This window comes from Pseudonaja textilis, chromosome 15, assembly GCF_049901715.1.
Source record: "Pseudonaja textilis isolate UNSWEBS1 chromosome 15, rPseTex1.2, whole genome shotgun sequence".
NCBI classification, from domain to species: Eukaryota; Metazoa; Chordata; class Lepidosauria; order Squamata; family Elapidae; genus Pseudonaja; species Pseudonaja textilis.
The window spans coordinates 1,916,783-1,941,480 of NC_142004.1; the positions used below are offsets into that span (position 1 = coordinate 1,916,783).

At 46.1% G+C, this 24,698-nt stretch overlaps 1 protein-coding gene across 8 annotated transcripts in view; it reads right to left on the reverse strand.

Moving 5' to 3' along the window:
- The window catches only part of PITPNM2 (phosphatidylinositol transfer protein membrane associated 2), an 88,791-nt gene that overhangs the window by 37,743 nt on the left and 26,350 nt on the right, over nt 1-24,698 (reverse strand). For 7 of the 8 annotated variants that reach the window (XM_087913043.1, XM_087913039.1, XM_087913042.1 and 4 more), the window contains exon 2: nt 8,415-8,572. In XM_087913043.1, coding sequence (XP_087769169.1) covers nt 8,415-8,492 — 78 coding nt within the window. In that variant the 5' untranslated portion in view covers nt 8,493-8,572. Of the gene's footprint in view, nt 1-5,650; nt 5,678-8,414; nt 8,573-24,698 lie in introns of those variants that run through there. The other variant, XM_087913038.1, reaches the window with a different exon arrangement.

Genomic DNA, 24,698 nt, shown 5'->3' on the forward strand with positions numbered 1-24,698 from the left:
AATTAATTACTACCCACCTGCCTTCCATGGAGGACCTGTCTACTGCACGAGTCAAAAAGAGGGCTGTGAAAATATCTACAGACCCCACACATCCCGGACGTAAACTGTTTCAACTCCTTCCCTCAAAACGACGCTATAGACCATTGCACACCAGAACAACTACCTCGTGTTGTTCACAATGCAAGCGACGCAAGCCTTGTGTTCCCACAGGCCCTGTAGACAGCGCAAGCCTTCTGTTCCCACGCAGCCTGGATTAATTGCTCTGGGGGTGACATTTCTCTGTGGACCACCCAAATTTCCTCACAGACCACCAGTGGTCCCTGGGCCGCTGGTTGGCGACCACTGAGCTAGATCACACATCCTTACTCCAGAGAAGCTGGAAACAGATGAGAAGACCAAATAATAGTGCAGGTTTTGTTTCCAGCTTGCAAAAACTGGCCTGCTCATTTTCTCGCGGTTCAAATTTGCAAGCAACAAACCCAAACGCCGCGTGCGGCGAAAAAGAGCAGAGAGCAGCCAGGAGAAACATCAGGACTTGGGGTGTGCTTTTTCACAGAAGCAGAAGATTTGCGAAGTCTAGCATCTCAACAAGCACAAAGGACTGGAAATGTGTCAGACACCTGACAGCTAGGGATGATGCGAGCTTCGTTAACGGAGAGCAGTAATTACGGAAATGCCTAAAGGCAACACCCTGTTACTAATGGTTTCTGACAGAAGCCGCCGAAGAAGCTCCACAGCCTCTGATCTCTAGGTAAACATGAGGCTGCAGTCACTTGTGCACCGTGAACGACCTGAATCGATCAATCCATAGTTTACGGTTTGCAAGACGGATTATTTTCTTCAGATTAAGGGTATCAGGAGGGTGCGTGGCAACGTAAGAACCAGAAAGAGGTATGTTGCATCAGCTTAACATTGTTTTGGCCACACCACTGGACACTCCTACTTCAAATAATTGTCTTAAGACAGGTAAAGATTTATGAGTTACATGAAATGTCAAAAGACTGATAAAAAAACCAGCTGTAGGCAGAGGTGGTATTCAGCCAGTTTGGACCAGTTCTGGAGAACCGGTAGCGGAATTTGAGTAGTTCGGAGAACCGGCAAATCCCACCTCTGACTGGCCCCGCCAACCCCATCTATTCTCTGCTCCCGAGTCCCAGCTGATCGTCTGGGTCTCCTTTGGTTTCCCTGCACAGGAGAACGGAGCTGGAAAGCAGGTTCGTGAGGTGGGGAGGGAAGGGGGATTTTGCAGTATATCCTTCCCCTGCCACGCCCACCAAGCCACAGCCACAGAACCAGTAGTAAAATTTTCTGAATTCCACCACTGGTCATAGGTAAAATTGAAAAGGGAGGAAGGCCACACTGGTTTGTCTCCCTTTCTGCTTCTCCTTGCAACGGTACGGTGCAACGGTGCTTGGGGAGGTGCTCAAAAGGTTTCCTTCCTTGCCACGCTTCGAGCCTTTCTCCATGCGAGGTGTAATGGGACATGAGAAAGAACTCACGGAGAAGAGATGCCGCCTAGGAATGATCAGATAAGAGACTGCTTGGTCCAGAGCTGCATAACGGATGGAGAAAGACGCTCAGGAGGGACCCTCCCCAGTTTCTCAGGCTGCAAAGGAGACGGGGGCAGATTTGTACTTTCAGATTTGCAAGATTCTGTTCATGGAGTTTAGCCCACCTGGTCACGTTTCCTGTCGGGTCTACCTGGTAAGGCTGACAGGTGGAATGTGATAAAAAAAGGTACCTTGAGCATTTTGCTTTGGGGAAAGGGGTTGGGTACAAATGTCCTCTAGAAGAGACAGGATCCCCCCAAAACATGGCCCTGGGTTTCTGGCAGGGCTTCTACCTTGACATCCCGATCTGCCTCTCTACAATGGAACGCTGTTCAGAGCACCTGATCAACCTCCTTCGACATCACTCACGCTGACATTTAATTAATTAGAAGCAACTTCTCCTTAGTCAAATCTATAGGCTAAGGCCAGAAATGTTCGAAGCCTGCCTGTTCTGTGGGATGTGACCGATCTCAGGATCGCCCCAAGAGGGCTGCCATTTTCAGAAAAACGCGACATTTCCACCCCATCATCACGTTTCGGTGTACGTGTGACAATTTGCTTGTGCCCCAAGCCAGGTCTTGTTTTATGGACTCCCGAGTAGCCAGGCCACCAGGGTTTTATGGTCCAGCATCTGTATCTATGGCGATGAGATTGCATCGCCGATCCGATGGATGTAGCTCAGATGCTGCTTAGCACATGAGGTGTTTGCGTGAGGACAGCAGATCAAATGATGTCACCGGTGGCCCTGGACCAAACCTGGGCCTGCCTCAGATGCTCAGATGTGGCGGGTCTGATGTGGAGAAGAGGATTAGAACAAAAGTAGGCTAGGTCCCAATTTGGAGAGAACGAAAGCAGTCCTCCAACCCAGAATGAACAGACTGTTCTCGACAAAACTCCATTTTTTTAAAAAAAGAAAACGAACATGGATTTATTGTGCCTGGCTTCGTTGACGCATTCCCTTGGATAAAACGAAGACTCGTGCTCACAAAGCAGAAAGAATCCTAGCCACGTTTAAAATTATAAGATGGACATTTAGAAATAATTAGTGTAATTTCAATGACAACATGACTCAGGTCTCCGGCTTAAGAGGGCTGTTTTGCAGAAGATAGGAATCGAAGCCTGATGCATCCAGTGGAAATCGGAGAGGAGGAAGGCTGTACTAAGGGTGTGTGATATTAACACAACTTGGCAACAACACAAACAGGAGGCAGTGCTCCCAGGAAAGGCCATAACCTGGGGGTGATGATAGCAATCTTTGCGCAGAGTGGTTTTCTAGAGATTGTCAGTAGCAACAACTGGTAGACCATCAGTCAAACCTTTATCATGGTCCTACTAGACTAGCTACAAAGTGTGGAATACAAACAATTAATCATTGTTAAGGCTAAACAGGATCTGTAAGAAGTAAACAGATAGCACAAATAATATTCAGATGCCGACCAGCTTCTACATTTCAATCTGGAAACTGTTTTGTGCTCCACCATTGGTGGTCAAGTTGGCCCAAGGAACTATTTTGATCCCTCATTCCCGAGCGTCACGGAAAGCTTCTGAGAAGCATAGCTGTTATGCAATGCTTCTAACCTTTGGCAAGTATGATTGTCCTTCCAGCCTTCCTTCTTGGAAGAGTGGCAGTTGGCCTGAGTCAAGCGTGGCTGGTGGAAACCAGCTGCAGTGGACAACCAAACAACAGGTTTGTGGGGGTGGTGAGGCAGAATTGCTTGTAGAGGGAGAGAAAGGCAAGAAGACCTCTTAAGACAGCGGTCTCCAACCTTGGCCACTGTAAGACTTGTGGACTTCAACTCCCAGAAGTCTCCAGCCCTTTCTCAAACTGCCAAGTTTAAGATTGGCGGACTCCAACCCCTAGAATTCCTCAGTTCCATTCTCAAAGTTGACCACTTGAAGACGTGTGGACCAACTCCCAGAGTTCCTTCGCCCAGCCATGCTGGGAGTTGAAGTCCATGAATGCCAGGCCAGGGAATTCTGGGAGTTGAAGTCCACACATCTTCCAGTAGCCAACTGTCCACTGTCCACAAGTTCTCCATCCGATCGCCCTTTTGAGCAAAAGAGGAAAAACTCTCGCTCGTTTTCTTCGTGGAGGAGAAGCCGTGTTCCTCTCGGGTTGCCAAAAATCAGAGCAAAGCTGACTGAGGAATTCTGGGAGTGGAAGTCCACAAGTCTTAAAGTGGCCAAGGTTAGAGACCCCTGTCTTAAGAGATCCACCATGGGGGAAGCTCAGAGCAGATGGCTTTGAGATCCCTACGAGTCATCATGACAACCTTACAAGGACAAGATATATATTTTCCTCCAGCCCTTATTATGGGAAGCCATCTGGACAGTCTTGGCTTTATTTCTCCAAAAACATAGATAAACAGAAGGCTTGGCAAGACGCATTAATTGATGTCCTAGTTCAAAGAAGCTCAGATTGGATTTCCCGGAAAGCTAGAAACAATTCTGATGCTTCTTCACAGCGAGGGTTACGGCGGGGAAGAAAGGAAGCACCTCAAAAGGATTTGAGCCTTTGTTTATTCAGTTTTATTTGTTGATTACATTTATATGGTGCCCCTCTGTGGTCATGTGGCAACCATGACTAAACCCCAAAGGCACATGGAACGCTGTTCCCTTCCCACCAAAGGGGTCCCTATTTTTCTACTTGCATTCTTTACATGCTTTTGAACTGCTAGGTTGACAGAAGCTGAGACAAGGAACGGGAGCTCACTCCATGACGTGGCGCTAGGGATTCGAACCGCCAAACTGCCGACTTTTCCGATCGACAAGCTCAGTGTCTTAGCCCCTGAGCCACCGCGTCCCTTTTCGTTAAACTAGACATACCCAATTCCTGCCAACCATTCTTCCTATGTTTCAGCCTGCAGCCTCTTAATTTTGTCGCTCTCCTTCCTAGAGTCTTCAACATCACAGGAGACCTTGAGAAGGCCACCGGGTGACATTTCTTTCTCCAGCTTACAAAGAACCCTTGTGATTTCTCCCCAAGGAATCTGGACTACAGACGCCGACAAGCTGTTTGCAAGAACAACCCATCGGCACATGATGCGGCACCTCTGGCCGAGGATGTTGCCGGCAGATACAGCTAAAGGGGGTGAAAGATGAGGCAGATCCAATTGTGAAGAAAATACAATCATCACGGCAGCTTGGCATTTTCTCCACGGAGTTCCTGCCTCTCCAACATCTGGAGTTCATTCTCTTTTTAGTTTAGTGTAGCACATAAAAAAAGGCTCTGGCTTTTAATAAAACACGTCGGTCAGAATAGCCGGTCCTATTTGCTCTGATTTTTGGCAACCCGAGAGGAACACGACTTCCCCTCTGCGAAGAAAACAAATGAGTGTTTTTCTTCTTTTGCTCAAATGGGCGACCGGACGGAGAACTTGTGAACAGTGGACAGGAGCGTGTCTCGAAGTTGGCCACTTGAAGACGTGTGGACTTCAACTCCCAGAATCCCCCAGCCCAGCATTCATGGACTTCAATTCCCAGCATGGCTGGGCTAAGGAACTCTGGGAGTCGAAGTCCACACATCTTAAAGAGGCCAACTTTGAGAGTGGAACTGGTGAATTCTGGGAGTTGTAGTCTACCTATCTTAAAGCTGCCTGTTTGAGAACGGAATGAGGAATTCTGGGGATTGGAGTCCATCTGTCTTAAACTCGGCAGTTGGAGAAAGGGCTGGAGAACTCTGGGAGTTGAAGCCCGCCTGTCTTAAAGTGGCCAACTTGGAGAAAGGCTGATCTGTAGCACGTGATTAGGCACCATTGCCTTGGTGACCCAAAGAACAACCAGCAAAGCTCTCACGGCAAATTTTCTTCCCACACGAGAAAGACATCTGATGGGAAAGGGTGGAGCTGAACGGCGATCCCTAAAATCTAATCAGGAAAAAAACAATACGAGGCCGGATTTGCTGATCTGAGTACATTCAATCCACGGCTGTGATGTGAAATTAATACTAATTGATGGAAACTCTTCGCCGCACCCTCCTGACTGTCCAATTATCTATAGAGCAGGTTGCCAAGATGAAAAAAAATATCACAGAGGACACTGGCGAGGGGGAGGCAGTCCCCCGCCCCCCAGGGGAATTCTGGAAGAGAAACAGAACATACCCAATAATTCATTCCCTCTTAGTCCAAGAAACCCAATCTCTGGAGAGAGAGGTGAGTAGCGAATACGTTTTGTACATGAAATAAAATGAATAAAATTAGCCGAGTTTCTTTTCTCTTAAATCTGAAGAAGGAAAGGAGCGTGATGGTCTTTGGACTGCAGCTGCCGCTCGCCCCAAATTCAGGGAGGAGTTGCTTTCAAATGGCTCAACAAAAGCCTTGGGGGTAGTGGGCCAAACTAACAATGGTTTCCCTTCCCCCTGAACAGGGTTTGTGTGAAATGAGCCGCGTGGAGAAGGACAGAGACACGACCCTGGAAAGGGCACGCAAAGACTGTGAGCAAAACACGAGCTCAGTTGCAGAAAACAGGAAAGTGTGAGAAGAAAGAAACTAAAGCTTGCCCTGTCTTGATGTTTTTAGTATCTCTCAGCCTCCTTCTCCTCCTCCTCATTCCCTAGAAGCACTGATGATGTTACCTAGTTGGGTCATGAAACGTCTGCAAGGAAAAAAAAGCAAGCTCAGAGAGCACCAAGGTAAGAATCACAATTATAATAACCCTCCTCTTCCTCCCTCCTTCCTCCAAATCTCATTCCCAATGAAGACTGATGATATTATCTATTTGGGTCATGAAACATCCGCAAGAAAGCCACCCAGCTCAAAAAAGCACCGAGCGCCTTTCATTTTAATCCTGAGCTACAAATATTCTCCTTTAATATTACACGGCTTCTGTTATTACAAGCAATAAAACAAGGCTGTAGATTTCTTAAGGCCTCTGTTTCCTGACCTTGCCTGTCTCCAAGGCTTGAACCCCGGACAAATCGGGGCCATTCAACGCCAGCTGCCTCTTTTTCCAAGTGGGCATGGGGGACGCACAGAACGGAGGAAAGCTTGCCAGGTCAAAGATCGAGATGCAAGCAAGAAGAATTCAAATTGCAAAAAAACTCCCTCGTTGGCAGTCCATACGACCTGCAGCCAGCAAAACTTAATTTCCCTGAGCAAAGGCTGAAATCATCCACGGAAACACAGAGAGAAACCCATGGGAAAACAAAAAACAAAAAACCCCGAGAGAAACAAAATAGTTCTTTAAAATAGCAGCTGGGGTATATCAAGTAGAATTTTAAATGCTGGGCCAGGCCAGTCTCTCTCTGGCAAGACAAGCGTTGAAAGGACAATCCTTGAATAAATGCATAGTTTATGCAGCGAGTTTTTTCTTTCTTTCTTCTTTTCCATAAGACAGGCTTTGCGAGCCCGCTGTTCAATTTTTCATCGTTTGCGGGCTTTCACCTCCTCCTCCTCCTCCTCCTTTCTGTTTTTAATTTAAACATCTAATTTAAATTTGAAGAGGACGTAATCACCGGCCGTTTTTTCAAAAGCAAACTAGTTTTGGGTGAAAAACTGAGGGGAAGCGAACAAGCAGCTAAGAAGCCTAGGTAAGATTGCGGGAGGGGCAGGTTAAAGCCATTTTTTCCATGGACACCTTCAGTAGATTATTCCTGCCAACATCCAGCGAGGTTCTGCAGAACTCAAAAGCCATCATGCTGCGAGGGCAGCGTGTTCCATTCTCATTTCCGGAGATGGGTTCAAATCTCATCTCTGGGGTCTTTCCAAAAGAAGCCGGCTGGCCATCTTTGAAGGATGGTCCCCTTGCTTTCCTTAAACAATCCAGGGGCCTGGGCTAGATGGTCTTAAGGGTCCCTTCTGTCTCCATCTTTCCCAGATTCTACTATTATTTTTGTAGGAGAAGGACGGGGGTGGAGTCAAGCAAGGAATTAGCCTGGAACCGTTACATTCCCACAGGGAGTCTAGGTGCAACCCCTCTTGAATTCCATTGACTCTTATCGAGCACCAATTTAGTGCTGATTATTCGTTGACTGGATTCTTCTGCAATTCTTTATTGCATTAGTAATACATCAGATTGACTGGCACTTAATAAATCAGATTAAGACTAGATTCGCTGACTAGCTTCTTGTGCAATTCTCTCATGCAATTCTTTATTGCATGAGAGAGAGAGAGGTTAGATTAGATTAGTTTAGATTAGATTAGATTAACAGAGTTGGAAGGGACCTTGTAAGTCATCTAATACAACTACACTCTCCTCTCCCAAGCAGGGGTCCCTACAAGAGAAAAGATAGGAGAGAGAGAGAGAGAGAGAGACAGATATAGAAATAAATATAGATGATGGTTAGATTGATAAAGAGATATAGAGGATAGATAAATAGGATAGATAGATAGATAGATAGATAGATAGATAGATAGATAGATAGATAGATAGACAGACAGACAGATTGCTAAAGAGATATAGAGGATAGATAAATAGGATAGATAGATAGATAGATAGATAGATAGATAGATAGATAGATAGATAGATAGATAGACAGACAGACAGACAGATTGATAAAGAGATATAGAGGATAGATAGATATAGATTGGAATCTAATCATATATCTAATAATGAGAGAGAGAGGGAAAAAAAGATAGGAGAGAGAGACAGACAGACAGACAGAAATAAATATAGATGATGGATAGATTGGTAGAGATAAAGAGATATAGAGGATAGACAGATAGAAAGAGAATTAGAGATAGATTGATAGAAAGTGAGAGACACAGACAGACAGACAGACAAGGTGCAAGGTTTTTTGCATGAGCAATAAATCAGATTCCCTGGAGCTTAACGTGCGCTCCTGATTCTTTCCTTCTGACAATTATCATTATTATTATTATTGTGTTTCTAGGAAAGCAACCGATCACAAGCGATGAAGGCACCAACCTGGATCATGTACAGCTGGGCAATCCGATATTCCTCAACGCTCATGGGGAGAGGAATCCGATACTCTTTTATGAGCATTTTGAAATCCGGTCGGGAAGGTGAGCCCGGAGACCTTTACCGGAGGCTGCTTAAATGACAACAACGAAGGCGGACATTTCCTGCAATCAAAGTGTGGAGAGAGAGAGAGAGAGAGAGAGAGATTGGTGGGAAAGTTTGCTTTAAGGAGGTCCTTCCCAATGCTGGGATTCCAATAATTTAACAACCTGTCTCTGCCCTAATAATTTCTTCCAACAGCCAGTTCACCAAAACTGCTCAGAAAGTTAACAACCGGATCTCGTGAACCGGTGAGAACCAGCTGAATCCCAGCACTGAATCCCTCCCTAGCTGGAGTAGGACAGACTTCGAATGGGATAAGCTGTTACCAAAGACCCAAAGAAAGATGACTGGTTTTTTTCCCCCCCTCCCCTGGCATTTCATCACCCCCAAAGAATTTTGAGGGTCTCCCCCAAGAGGGTAAACGGAGCTGCCTGTGACTTGCGGGGGGGAGGGGGGGGGGAGATGGGGATTATCTGCATATTAAAAGTAGGGTTAATAATTCCCACGTGGAAATGAGAAATCAGAGGGGAGCGGGAAGTGGTGGGCTTCAAATAATTGAATGACCAGTTCTCCGCCCTAATGATTTCTCCCAAAAACCAGTTCACCAAAACTGATCAGAAAGTGAACAACTGATTCTGTTGAACTGGTGCAAACTGGCTGAATCCCACCACTGGTCCTGCCTGGAGCAAAACCCCAATCCATCTTTCTTTACTTTCCATAGAATTTCATGTCCCCTAAACTGGAACCAAGCCTACAAAAAAACCCACAGATTTAATCTGTGAATTAATTTATCCCAGAATGAATGCATCTTAAGAGGAAGGGTCCTCGGTGCTCTCTGAACTCCTTCTAGTGCTGATGATGTTCCCCAGTTGGATCATGAAACGCCTGCAAGAAAACCTCCCAGCTCAGAGAGCACCAAGGACCCCTCCGCAGAATATCGATACTGTCAGCCTCATTAAATTTCACAGCTTCTCCAAAACGGCCTTTTGATGCCCTTCTGAAGTGCAAAAAGGCCTCGTAAAAGAGAAATAAGGTTTTTTTTTTCACCGTGTAAGAATCCTTAATTGGAGTTCTTTCTCTGGAGGAGGTTATTGGGCTGGGAAAGGAAAGCGAAAAAGCACCATTCCTGAGCCTTGATTCTTTTTCACACCTGGTCAGGCATGAAGCAAAGCCAGCTCTGAGCGCGAAATGCACTGAATCACCATCCAGAACCATTCCAACATCCCAGTCCAGGAAAAGTCTGCCCGTTGAGCAAAAGACACACACTTTAGACACGCACCCCCAAAATTACCTTTCGGTCACTTCCATGCACTTGAGATATTTGGGGGAAAGGACAAAAAAAAAATGTTAGCAGTTATCAAACTCTCTCAAGTAGTCCAGAATGAGAAAACGAGCCATAAATACTAACTTTACCTTCACTGTAAGGTTATAGTAACTGAATCTTGCAAGTCTGAAAGCGTTTCTTTCTTTCTTTACTTTGCAGGGAACAAAGAAAGAATCTTTTCTGAGACGCTTCCCACACCCTTTTTCTTCTGAGGGCTCTGCCGCCTCTTATCGGGCTGCAGCCTTTCCTTCTGTCTGCCAAGGTTGTTCTCACAGTCCATTCAAAACCTCCTGTCTGAACTGGGAAAACCCTGCTTGGCCGCTCTCTTGAAGTTGTTCCTGCATTTCTCTCCCAAGGGCACCCACGGCAATTCTGCAAAGACTTTTGCCACCCCGCTCCTCCATTCCCAACATCTGGAATCGGGAGTCAGCGGTAGGAAAAACGGACCACTTTTTCGAGCGACATGCACGACAGATGTGCTGCTTAAGGGAGTTGCGACAAAGCAGCACTGGACGCGGCTTCACAGCAAGCGCAGCCTTCTCTGCCGAGAAAGGGCATCGTTGATTTGCACAGTGTCCTCATCGTACGGCGCAAGCTTTTGGGAACCGTGACAGAGTGATTGTGGCCGAATTCCCATGCCACCCTAAATCCCCTTTTCTGTAACCCTGTTTTCTTGAAAACAAGCCACGTTAGTTCATGCAAGCGGGACTGTAATATGTAGGAACAAATTCAAGGCAGAAAACCTTTAAGCAGGAACGGAGAGAAGCTTGTTTGAGTCGGAGATGTGTTGAGGGACATTTGACACACACACACACCCTCGCAGTTCCCTCGCCCATCTTCTGATTATTCAGCTAACTGCCCTGCAAGTTCAAGAAGGAAACTTTTTTCAAAGTGTGAAGCATTTTGCCATCAATTGCTCGGCTTTGCGAAAGGCGGCAAAAGCCCTCCGTTTCACCCCAGCCAATTCTGCCCTTTTATTCGAGCCCCAAGCCAGTCAAGCAGAACGTGGTTGCGCTTCTGCAAGTCAAGAGGGATTTTGAACATCTCCAGCACGGTGAGGTGAAACATTTCAAGACATAGCTGGGCCTTAATATTCTTTATTAACACACGCTTGCTTATATATTCCTGCTTTTGTTATATATTCTGTGCTCCCTAAAAATTGCATTTCCCGATTCTCTTTCCAGCTGACTGACAGATTAACCGTGGTTTTACAATGAGACTCTCAATCAGTATTCTCCAGCACATTCTTGGCTTCCTGGCGGGCTGTCAACCCTACCTATTTTGATGTCGAAAGATCTTTTGAAGAATAACTAAAGAACGAACAGGGAAGTTAACGTGCCACGCTGCAAAAACCCACTTTGGATTTTCAAGGGCTTTGCAACTCAGCCTTCTTAGAAAACCAGAAAGGTCTACGGATGTTTGCTTCCCGGGATCTAGGAATCCAGAGATCACCCCATCCTGCTCTTTCATTTGTTTTGCACGAAAAACACGCTCTCCATCATACGAAATGCACCTGCTCACCCCAAAAGCATTGGGTAGACGCTGAGCCGCCAGCCTCATAACGCATCGTAATTATGGATTTCTTTCAAACATTGGTGCCACCCCGAGGAATTAGACCGCAAAAGTGAGAAAGCAGAGCTCCCAGGGAGGCGTTTTAACCTAAGTGACACGCATTAATGGGAGGGGGAGCTGTCAATAGGATAACTAGCATTGTGACACAGTTCAATTACTTTCAGACCAGGAACGCAACCTGTGCATTACGCACCAGCCATCAGATGCACCAAGAATCAGGCACAAATAAAATATTAAAACCTTCCTGGTGGAGACCAGCAACAGCCAGGCCCAACCCACCATCCAGATGTGCTTCACAAAGTTATTTTGAGGGCCTAATTTCCCCAGTGTGTTGTGGTCCGCCAGCAGCCTACGGTGGGGAAGGATGGGAACCACTCTGGGAGTCTGGGGAGGACTCAGACGAGGATCCTGCATCCGAGACAGAGATGGGGCCAGGGTCATCTGGGAGTTATGTGCTGACTCTGGAGCCTCCAGAGTCTGGCAGCAGTGAGGCAGAGGAACAAGGGGAGCCTGTTCCCAGTGCGTGCATGCGCAGAGCTGCCAGAAGGCAAGAACAGTTAAGACAAAAGGGGTGGCTTGGAGGTGATTGGCCCCTCCCATAAGACATAAAGGGGGAGCAAAGGGATAGGAACCTTTGCAGGAAGCAACTTTGTTCATCCTGGTCGGTTTGAAACCTGAAGCTCCGTGTTGAATTTGTGTTCCCTTTTGGCCTCATATAACCAATTGGACATTTAGTCATAGGCAGCATTTAGATAAACGTTCGTGCTTATCAGACTTATCCTGAAGGACTTTGGGAGACTTCCATGGGACTATTTACACACTGTGTGAAACTCATTATGGGCTGTGAATGACTATAATTCACAGCTGTTGAAATAAAGGGGGAAAAAAGGGTTTTGGGACTAATGTGTGTTTGTTAGTGTCTCAATAAGCCTTGGTCAGAACACGGTCTTTAGCAAGCCAGATTTATTTGATCGTATTATTCATTGAATGTACAGGTAGGTCCTTGACTTACGAACAACAAATGAGGCCAACTTTTCCTCGGCCAAGCAAAATGGTTGCTCAGTGAGTTTCGCCTCTCTGGATGACCTTTCTTGCACAGTTGTTAAGTGGAGCACTGCAGTGGTTACACTAGTCACATGGTTGTTAAGTCTGGCTTTGACTGTGCTTTGCTGGAATGTCGTAAAAGGGGATCACGTGATCCCAGGACAATACGAGCATCATAAACGACCAAAAAACGGTCATAAGTCACTGTTTTTCAATGCCGCAATCAGTTCAGATACCAAACAAATGGTTGTAAGTCAAGGACTACTGGTGTGTGGAAATCAGCTGATTTCTTTCAGTAAGAGGTGGAGGACTCTGCTTTAAGTCACCAAAATTGAAATGAAGGTGATACCAGAAAATGTCCGGAATTCAAGGGAAATCTACATTGGCCCTTTTAATTAGTTTATTTTTTTTCTCGACAAAAAACGAAGTTCCGACCTCATGTTTTGAATTCCCTGGAAGAAGTGGTGAAGGGCTATTGCTTAATCAGGAAGAAGTAGGGAAAAGCGCCAGAAAAAAAATTGCAGGTAGCTGATGGGTAGCTATTAAATCTCGCTACAGGTCACAGCCTAGTCAAATATTTCCCCGAAGCCGCGAAGCATAAAAAAGAAAAGAGAAAAGCAAACATCGTTCTCAGGTGTTACCAGTCTCATAAAGGTACCAGATCATATTTCCTTCACCAGCGTTAATGGGGTGCGGTAGGACTTATTAAATTTAATCTTTCTGACATAAGAGAATCGTATCAGGGTTAAAATGAGGGGTGGCCTCTGAGCTTGGTGGATTTTCTCGCACACGTTTCATTACCCAACTTGGGAACATTATCAGTGCTGGAAGGAAGTGGAACTTTTGGAGAGGAGGAGGAGGAGGAGGAGGAGGAGACGACTGTGAGCTCTTTAATGCTCTCTGAGCTTGATGTTTTTCTTGCAGACGTTTCATGAACCAACTAGGGAACATTATCAGTGTTGAAAGGGAGTGGAGCATTTGGAGAGGAGGAGGAGGAGGAGGAGGAGGAGGAGGAGGAGGAGGAGGAGGAGGAGGAGGAGGAGGAGGAGGAGGAGGAGGAAAGGGGACAATTGTAGGATTCTTGGCGCTCTCTTTCATTAACAAAGCAGCTTCAGTACTTATCATATTACCTAGTCTGGTATTGACATATCTGCAAGAAAACCACCAAGCTCAGAGAGCACCAATGACTGCACAGCCCTGCCCCTCCCCCTCCTTCAAATCCCGCTCCCTACAAGCCCTGATGACGTTCCCTAGTTGGGTCATGAAATGTCTCCGAGGAAACCACCGCACCCAGAGAGATTCAACGATTCCTCACTTTGGCCTTTCCTACCCTATGAAAGGTACCACATAAGAGTCACGATCCTTGAATCCGTTGAGCAGCTTAACGCCTTCCTCCCTGAATGGCTTCTCCTTCCCATCTCCTCTATTTTTCCTCTCTCCGACTGTCCATTTCCCCCCCCCCCCGCCGCCCCCAGGGTGGAAAAAAGTGCTGGAGAAATGGAACATGGGAATCCCGAGAGATAAACCACAGCCTTTGACTTTCTTCTGCCCTTCAGACCATAGATGTTTTCCTCGCCCAATCTAATTTTGGACCCTTCTACGAGGTGCAAAAAAGAATAATAATAAAAAAAAAATCCAGCGCCTCGTGTTCCCCAAAGGAGTTTTTTTTTTAAAATAAAAAATAACAACTTTCTCCGCTTCCAGTAAACCCATTTCTACGCTTCAATTCTCCCCCGTTGGTTGTCTTCCCAATTCTCAATTCTCCTTCCTCCTCCTGACCCTCTCCGTTCCTCTGCCATGGAATCTAAAAATACCTGGCTAAAAATATACATTAACAACAGAGAGAGGGGGGGGAAAAAAGGTAGAGAGAGAGAGAGAGAGAGAGAGAGAGAGAGAGAGATGAAAATAGTTTTTAAAAGGGCGGGAAGGAGGAGGGCCCACCCGAAATAAACTCCACAGAATTTCAAAGAAGCATCTCGAAAGAGATAAATCGTGTCTGGAAGACTGGTCCTCTTCCCCCATCAATCAAGCCTGGCTCCAAATGATGGAGATAAAAGAATTGATTCTCGGAAGATTCAATTGGTCCAAAAAAAAAAAAAAAAAAAAACCCAGCTGCAAAAACAAATGGAAAGAAATGACTTCTCAGTGGGAGGAAAAAAAACAGAGGTTACAAACCAAGACCTGGGGTGGCAAATATGCCCTGGGGATTTACAAACAAACTTTCAAGATTCTTGAAATGAGAGGAAAATGTAACTTTTTTCGAAGTTCTGGTCCTCTCCAGCTAAAGTCATTCCTCTGATGGTTGCTGAGGTTCTTGGTCTTTTTTGGTTCTTTTACATCTGTAAACAATATTTTGGGAGATGCCCAAAGGATGAGAAATGCCCCTTGAGGGTTAAAATTCTACTTGAAAGCAACTACAGGCGTAAAACTGAACAAGCATTTTCCAGGAATGGATCTAGCCATTAAAAGTTAAGGAGGAGCAAGGTTATACACCCAGGCAGGAAAAACCAACGGTCCAGGTACAGACCAGGCGAAACCTGGCTCCAAAACTGAAACTGGGAGAAGGATCTTGGCGTCCTAGCGGATGATCCCTTAAACATGAGCCAGCCGTGTGCGTCAGCAGCCAAGGAAGAAGATAATACAATCCTGGGTTGTATAAACACAGGCATCGAATCAAAATATTGTGAAACATTAAGTGTCTTTTATATAAAGCCTTAATAAGGACACACCTGGGATTCTGCATCCAGTTTTGGTCACATTACAAATAAAAGATGTTGAGACTTTGGAAAAAGTTCAGAGAAGAGCAACTAAGATGATTAAAGACCTGGAGACAAAATATATATATATATGAAAAACGGTTGGAGGATTTGGGTTTGGCTAGTTTAAAGAAATAAAAGGACCAGTGGGGGGACATGATAGTAATTGTCCAGTATTTGAGGGGCTGCCCCAAAGAAGAGGGAGTCAAGCTATTCTCCAAAGCCCCTGAGGGCAAGACAAGAAGCAATAAGGATGGAAACTCATCCAGGAGAGAAGCAACCTCGAACTAAGGAGAAATTTCCTAATATTGAGAACAATTAACCAGTGGAATGACTCGCCTCCTGAACTTGCGGATGCTTCACCACTGGAGGTTTTCAAGAAAATATTTTAGGAGATGCCAAAAAACGGTGGGGAAATATTCACCCATCTGCTTTGCCCCTCGAGGGTTAAAATTCTACTTTGAAAGCAACCGCAGGCGTTAAAAACCACGCAAACAGCCATAAAAAGTTAAGGAGCAGCAACATTATTATTATTATTTCATGTTGTGCCGACTGATCTGAAGGACCATTAAGGAACAAAATGAACAAACTTGCTAAAAGTAAAAAACACCAAAAAACTCCCCACAAATCCTGCATTGAGTAGAATTTGCAGAATCCAATTCATGCTCAGTCTAGAAGGATCCATCCTTCCCTTTCCTGCAAGTCATCTTTATAACCAGGTCTCTCTCTATCTCTCTGATAGCTGGGAGGCCTTCACAACACAAACAAGTCCTATCTATCAACAGTGTTTACCTCCAAAGGTTTCAGAGGGTCTAGAAACTTGAAAAAGAATCCTTTAATTATGCTGGGGGTTTGGGATTTTATTGGTTGTTGTTGTCGTCTGCATGTTTTGGATTGCCTGGCCCACAATCCTTCAAACTGATTGATCTCCTAGCCTAAATATCTGCCAGGAAGAAAAGACTATTGTTATTCAATCACAGAGGGTAATGAATGCTCGCATAATTTAATCGCTGATTTGAGGCAAGGCCCCGGTTTCGCTGCAGAGGTCTAAATGTTTAATATCTGTGCCTTCACGTGGCTGACATTAACAGATGACCAACGTCGCATTGTTCGCCAGACACTGGAGCTTCGCATCCATCCAGGAACGTAATTGTTCTGAGCACGCTCGTTTGGAAATTATTAGGTGGGGGAGCAGAAAGATGGCGTCTTACGGCAGCTGAAGGCCCCCGCCCCCCCCCCCAAATGCCCCAACAATTATCCTTTTGGATTTTGGGAATCCTGCCCATTTTTCACACTTTTTTTTTTGCCATCACAAAGTGCTTTTTCCAAAACACAAACCGGTCCTGAAAATGGCTGCAAACGGTCCCTGCCAGATGCAACCCAGCCGCTAATAACTTCTAAATAATTGATGGGCTGCCAAGGTGCTTTCAGACTGCAAAAATAAAGTGGAAGCCCCGAGGGATGGAGAAACAACAACAACAAGAAGAACAACAACAACAACACAAAAACTGCTCATCGCCCAGATGCAAAAAAATAATAATAATAATGCTTGGAATATTGGAGAACCAGTTTGGTGAAGGCTGGAAACCAGGAGGCAAGGAGTTCTAGTCCCGCTGTAGGAATGAAAACTGGCTGGATGACTTTGGGCCAATCACCAGGAGACGGTGAGTTCTAGTCCTACCTTGGGCATGGAAGCCAACTGGGGGACTTTGGGCCAATCACCAGGAGACGGTGAGTTCTAGTCCTACCTTGGGCATGGAAGCCAACTGGGGGACTTTGGGCCAATCACCAGGAGACGGTGAGTTCTAGTTCCACCTTGGGCATGGAAGCCAACTGGGGGACTTTGGGCCAATCACCAGGAGACGGTGAGTTCTAGTTCCACCTTGGGCATGGAAGCCAACTGGGGGACTTTGGGCCAATCACCAGGAGACGGTGAGTTCTAGTCCTACCTTGGGCATGGAAGCCAACTGGGGGACTTTGGGCCAATCACCAGGAGACGGTGAGTTCTAGTTCCACCTTGGGCATGGAAGCCAACTGGGGGACTTTGGGCCAATCACCAGGAGACGGTGAGTTCTAGTTCCACCTTGGGCATGGAAGCCAACTGGGGGACTTTGGGCCAATCACCAGGAGACGGTGAGTTCTAGTCCTACCTTGGGCATGGAAGCCAACTGGGGGACTTTGGGCCAATCACCAGGAGACGGTGAGTTCTAGTCCTACCTTGGGCATGGAAGCCAACTGGGGGACTTTGGGCTAATCATTAGGAGGTTGTGAGTTCTAGTTCTGCCTTAGCCATGAAAGCTGGCTGGGTGACTTTGAGCCAATCACCAGGAGATGGTGAGTTCTAGTCCTGTCTTAGGCATGGAAGCCAAGGTTGACAAACACTGTTATAGTCAATACTCCCTGCAAAGGAGACCTATTCTTCCACCTAGCTTCCCTCTTCAGCCCAACCGAGTCCCTTTTCTCTTTACTATTATAACCAAAGACAACGGTTACAGTCCACAGAGATCCACAGAGTTTTGCAGATTCCCCCACACAGAAATGGGCCCAAGGAACCCACCCACCCACACACACTCTCACACCCCTTGGCAGTGACTAGCAGTTTGGACAAACCTGGGAGTCACCAAGGAAGAAATGGATTTCTGGCTGGCCAAGAGCACCTTGGAGAGGATTCATCCCGTGTTGTCAAACCACCAAAAGGCAGATTCAGCTGCTTCCAAGCCAAGGACCAAAGCAGCTGCCCATTTATTTATTATTATTAATTTTGCTTTGTCTCAATTCCTTCTCTGTTTACTCTCAGGAAATTCCTCCATTTCCCCTGGATATCTGGGACGTGTGACCTGGAAGGGGGATTCTCTTCCGCCCAGCATCTTGCAATATCCTCGATCCCACCTTTTCCTTCCTCCCATCAATGAAAGCCGGAAGCTGCAGCTTTGCTGGCAAATTTAGTTTAACTGCCCGATTCTCCCAAACCACCATCCCCCCCACCCCTCCCCCACCCCTGCCTAAATGGCTTTGTTATAGGCAGGAACAGAGAAAAAATGTGTATGGTTCTTGAGAAGGATCCATACAAACGCTAAAAATACAAACAAAAACACACCCACACTATTATTACTAATAATATTGACTGTTCCTTTTAATTCCACTCCGCTCTTCCCCTTGGAAGAAAGCTCAGAAGAGCCGACAAAATAATAGCCCTTTAAAAAAAAAAAGAAAGAAAGTCCCCTTTGCACGGAGGTGACCCTGAATGCTGGTTAAGGCAACCAAACCGGGAAATCCTGGATTAACCACAACAGATTAATTTGAGTCACCCTGATTCAACCCAAGACGCTGCTGCGCCCTTGGTTAAATTGCAAGGACGCGCCTGCAAAAACCTCCTGCTTATACTGCTTATATAGTATTTTTTTTCCCTTTTTGCTTTATTATGCATCGCGTGGGTGTTTTATTGGAGTGGGTGTGCAGGCGTAGATGGGGGGATATGTCTTTGCTGGCATGCAGAATGGCAGCCATGACAGGACTGTGCATAATGCAGCTTCCACTCTCTTTTTCCTCCCTCCCTCCCTCTCTCTCTCTCTCTCTTTTTGGTGTGTGTATATGTATGTGTATGTGTGTGTGTGTGTATACTGTGTGTATATATATATATATATACTGTATGTATATATATATATATATATACTGTATGCGTATATATATATATACTGTATGTGTGTATATATATATATATGCAGGTCTACGAAAACACACACACATATATATAGCATATATTTATTCATAAACATTTTGAATACAGTGCATTGTCAGGGCATCATTTACAGAAAAGCAAAGAAAGAACAAAAAGGAATATATTAACATATATACTCATAACAATAGTGATAGTGCAACAGGATAGTTTTTAGCTAGATTTCTCTATTAGCTTATTATTTTTTAGTTCTGTTGGTTCGACTGGCATGTTTATCACGATAAACCCTCTTTATATTTAGTTCCTACATGGCAGTAATCTTTCTTCAGCTAATTTGACTCAGCCTCCCATCCTTCCAAGGTCGGTAAAATAAGGACCCAGATTGTTGGGGGCAAGAGGCTGAATCTGTAAACCGCTTAGAGAGGGCTGTAAAAGCACTATAAAGCGGTCTATAAGTCTAAGTGCTATTTCTATTGCTATTTTTTTTCCTACCTCTCCCTACTAACCCTAAGTCCTCTCCCAGAGTGGTTTTTTTTAATGCAAAGATTTTTTTGGGACCTGGGGATTACCGACACGTCCTCTTAGCCAAGGCATTCCAACCTCCAGCCTGAAAAGCATAGAGTTCTCGTTCTGTTTGCATTCCTGGGAGAATCCTGCCAACATTTAAATCAATTATCTAAATTTACGTCAGGCTTATCTGGAGAAAGAGCCCCGTGTTCAACAAACAGCTGCCTGTTTAAACGCTGTGGGGACAGAAGCAGAGGGATTAAAGGCTCTCGCTTGCAAACCATACCTCCGCTTGGGAAGGAATTTCATTTAAAAAAAAAAAAAAACACCACCACCACAGGTTTACACAAGACTTCGTTTAGTGACCGTTCAAAGTTACAATGGCCTTGAAAAAAAAAGGACCACTTCTCACCATTACGGCCTTTCCAGCATCCCCGTGGCTGTAGGTGTCATGGACCTGGTAGAGAGACGGACTCTGAGGGAGAGGAGGAACAGCCAACAAGGAGTGGAAAAAAATATTCTGTTTCTTCCTTCTCCGTTATTTTGAGTATTAATCTATCCATCCCTGCGCATTCTAACCTTTCGAGGGAGGGTGAAATTCAGCCCTCGTTGTTTCCCTAAAATGGAATCCATCAAAACAAGACTTAAACTGAAAACCAGTCCAAGCCTTTGAGCATTAGGAAACCAAAACGCACCAGCTGAGATTCAGGAGATGTCACACCCCTGAGCTGCAGTTTGGAGAAGAGATTGACAGCTTGGGGTAAGTGCGTGCCGGTTTTATTTTAGGAAGGGCAAAGCTAATTGTGCATGCAGACCGACTCCTGTCCTTGGGGAGGGAAATAATAAACAACCAGAAAACTGGTTTGATTAATGCTTCCCTCGGGAGACGGTTGTCGCCCAAAGACTCCCGAACACGAAGTCCTAAATAAATAAATAACTTCACAGCGGGGCCAAAATACAAAGAGGTTTCCCACTGTGAGTCACAGGCCACATTTGTGCTTTGGATGAAGCCTCAGGCACTTTAGCATTGCTTTGGCTTCTCAGAACAAATGCCCCCGAGGTCTATTATTCCTCTAATGCCGAAACACCAATGTAATGATGTTGGAAACAAACAGACCCAAAATACAAACGGATTGGGCCAAGTCTGGAGCAGCTACACCGGCGTTTCGGAAAGGCCGAGATGAGAAACACGGGTGGTCCTTGACTTATGCAACAGTTCATTCAGCTACCTATATTCTAAGAAAGCTGGGTTGTTGTTGTTTTTTTTAAAAAAGCAGACTTTTCCACCCGTCTCCTTTGGATGGATTTTCGCTGCAGAAGACAGCCTGCTGGAGGGATGCTGAGAAAATCAACCTCTGCCCTTTTTGACTGCATGCATGAAAATAAAAAGACAGAGCTAGAAGGAAATTGGAGGTGGCATTCGTCAAGGCATGAGCTGAGCAGATGACCTGGGGGAATCTTTTGATCCAGAAATTTCAACGTCTGCAGCTTCTGGAGCTCTCCCTGGTCCTGAAGTTGCACCTGAGTTACATCTCCCTTCCACCCCTTGCAAGCTTCATGCCCTCTTCCCAATCAAATCAGCTTTCTCCAGCTGAACTAAGAAAGCAACAAGGCTTGGGTGGGCCAGCATTGCCAGCTAGAGAATTCTGGGAGGTGAAGTCCACACCTCTTCTAGCAGCCATGACTGAGAACTCCCGCTCTTTGCAAATCTTGAGCCATCCTTTCATGAGGAAGCTGGAAGGACTTCAACACACGTCCGCAACAGTTGCACAACGATTCGACGAGGGACAGGCTCCGGGGAGCTGCCGTCAGCTGCCAAGATGGCCGGCTGCCATGGCAGACACCTGGCAGAAATCTCGACATGTTTGGGTGGCCTGCGGTTCCGTTCCAAAATTCAGGGTTTCGCCACAACTTTTTGCCAGAAGTGCGCCGGGGAGGGGAATGAGGAGCAGGGAATGGGGAGAAGAGAGCTTTGATGTCGACTGCAAATCATTAATCTGAATTATGCAACGGGGAGTCCAAAGACCTTTGGAGGAGGAACCGGGTAGACTGTCTCCCCAATTTTTAGCAGTTGGGTGGAGCGAATCTCTCCAAAGGAGCTTCCTCTTGCTTTCACGGATTGATGGATGATTAAACCCGGTGTTTGAGGGTTGCCATCCCAACCAGCTGAATTCTGGGCGTTGTGCAAGATTAAAAACACAGCATCGAACCTTAATCCCAGCTGAGCTCCTTTAAATAAAAATTAATCACTGACCTAATACGCACTTCACGATGGGGGGTTTTCTCCCCTCATTTCATTAGCAACACCGAAACGGGATTGAGCGAGTTAAAAAAAGGAGGGAAAAATTCCCCCCCACTGAAAAGGGTTGAAATGTGTGCAGGCAGGCCTTGGCTTACGACAGTTCATTCGGGAGTCCTTTGAAGTTACAATGGGAGTGTGATGACCCAGGGCGCGACACAAAAATAACCAAGTCCAAAAGTAGAATAAATTCCCTTTAATGCCTCCAACTTGGCCCCCAATGTCCAGTTATCCTCGGCTGGAGATCAAACTCTTCCAAAAAACAGTCTACGGAGGGAAGAAATGCAGTCCAAATCCAAAGTAAAGATAATGAGAAATTAAAAAAAAAACCAACACAAACCACACAGAAGTAATTAACACGGGGTGGGCCAGGATGATAAATTGCAGACTTCCAAAAGAGGATGCAGCACCCATAGTTGGGAGGATGCCAATACCGGGATAAGCCTCGATAAAGATAATGCTTCCAGCAAGGTGCTGTGTGCAAATGCCCCACTGATATCCTGTTCTCCCAGCTGCAACTAATGAAAGGGATCAGGGCCCTTTCCTCTCCCAATAGCCATGTTGCTCCCTTCTCCGTTCCTCCCTGCGTGCCCTAGGATGAAGAGGGGGTGGCTCTGGGTCTTTCTCTGAATGCCCAGCCGGCTTGTACCCTTCCCCAGTTTCCTCCACAGCCACCGGAGCCACAATCCCACTCCCTGTCAGCTGCTCGAATTCCCCCTCAGAATCAGACTCCAACAAGGGCATGACAGGGACTAAAAAACATAACTTTCTGCTGGTCCTCAAACTTACGACCATTGCAGCATCCCTGCGTCCTGGGAACAAAAATTCAGGTGCGTTTGGCCACTGGCATGTACTTGCAACATCCCAGGTTGGGTGGGTGGGTGGAAATCGCCATCCGTGACCCTCCCAGCCGGCTTCCGACAAGCAAAGTCAACGGATATTCGCTTAACAACCAGACTCACTTTATAGCCAAAGCGATTTACTTAACCACCACGGCAGAAAAAAAGGTCTTCAAATCAGACACGCCTCAGTTTAACAACTGCCTTGTTCAGCGAGAGACATCCCCGTCCCAATCGTGGCTGTAATTCGAGGACTACTTTGAGGTTTGAAGTAACTGGCTTCCCGCTTTGGAAGGGATGGTTGGTTGCTTCTGGTTGAAGGAACGGGGCAGCCACAAAAAAAAAAGGATGAAAACGAAGGAACGATGGCAAGGCAGGAACATGTATGGCCCTGGAGCACGCTACACACGTGAGCCTGTCCCCAAGTTGATCTACCAAGGGATTAAGAACCTTAAATGACGTCCGAGAGCAGTTGGGGGGGAGGAACCAAAGCCAGACCTATTTTCATCTGACATCCACAGTTTGAGACCTAACCTACTTTCTTCTCCTCCCAATTAAAATCTGAGGTTTTCAGAAAGGATGAAAGGGGGATGATGGGCCATGTGGAGGAAGAGGGGTTGCATTTTTCCTTGAGATTTGGAAAGTTTTGCTTAAAAAAAATAAACAAATCTCTCCAGAGACCTTTTCAGGTTGGTTTCTCTCTGGGTGTGTTGTTGCTGTTGTTAAAAAGCCCAAAGGTTTTCACATTTTTCTTCTTTGTTTTTGTTTGGCTTGGGGTTTTGTTTTTTTCTTCCTCCTCCTTTCTTACTTGTTAACTTGTTGCAAGAGAGAAAAGTGCTGGAAAGGATGTATTTCTCCTCTATTTATGGATGTCCTTTTTAGAGTTTTAATATAATTTGCCTCTCGTTGCTAATTGTTATTACAGTTCAAATAGAAAGTGGATGGATGGATGGATGGATGGATGGAAGGATGGATGGATGGAAGGAAGGAAGGAAGGAAGGAAGGAAGGAAGGAAGGAAGGAAGGAAGGAAGGAAGGAAGGAGAGATAGGTTGGAAAAAAGGAAAAGGTGGATGTAAGGGGGAGAGAGTGGAAGGAAGGAAGGAGAAGTAGGTTGGAAAAAAGAAGGAAAAGATGGATGTAAGGGGGAGAGAGTGGAAGGAAGGAAGGAGAAGTAGGTTGGAAAAAAGGAAGGAAGGAAAAAGATGGATATAAGGGGAGAGAGGAAGGAAGGAAGGAAGGAAGGAAGGAAGGAAGGAAGGAAGGAAGGAAGGAAGGAAGGAAGGAAGGAAGGAAAATATTGATGTAAGGGAGAGAGAGTGGAAGGAAGGAGAGATAGGTTAGAAAAAGAAGGAAGGAAAAAGATGGAGGTAAGGGAGAGAGGAAGGAAGGAAGGAAGGAAGGAAGGAAGGAAGGAAGGAAGAAGAGATAGGCTGGAAAAAAGAAGGAAGGGAAATGCGAGGAAGGGAGGGAGCAAGGGAGCGAAAGAAGGAAGAAAGGAGAGAGGGAGGGAAGGAAGAAGGGAGGAAAGAAGGAAGGAAAGGGAGAGAGAGACAAAGGAAGGAAAAAGGTGAATGGAAGGGAGAGAGAAAGAAAGGGAAAGAGGGAGAAAGGAGGGAGGGAAGAAGCGCTCGAATACGTTTTAAGACTCCTCGTTTTGCAACTTGGGGGGGGGAGGGAGGAGTTGGCCGGGAAGGTAGCCGAATCTGACCACTGCTCACCACCACCCCTCTGGCAATTCCTACAGCGCCTCCTCCGCCAGATTCAGGTGGGCCCAGGTGAGTCTCTCCTGTTTTGCAACCAGATCCCTGAACCCCTGGTGACGGCGGCGGGCTCTAAAAAGGGCAATGCCACCACTTTGGCAGTCGTGACTCAGCCTCCCCCCTCCCCATTGTTACCCCCCGCCCCACCCCCATCTAAGACGCTGTCGCTCCCTTTCAACATCGATCCCCCGATCCCTGGAGAGGAAGAGCTGAGAAGCCGAGAGATGCGAGGAGGCTGAACTTCAATCCACATCTCTCAGGGTCACCGCCTTCCACCTTTAGCCACCACGCCGTTCCCATGGCGACGTGGCAAACCGAGGCGCATCGGGCGTAAAAATAGCCCCGGTGTGCCCAAAATAACTAGCATGTGTCATATAAGCAAGAGAGATCCACTCTGAGAGGGGCCACTG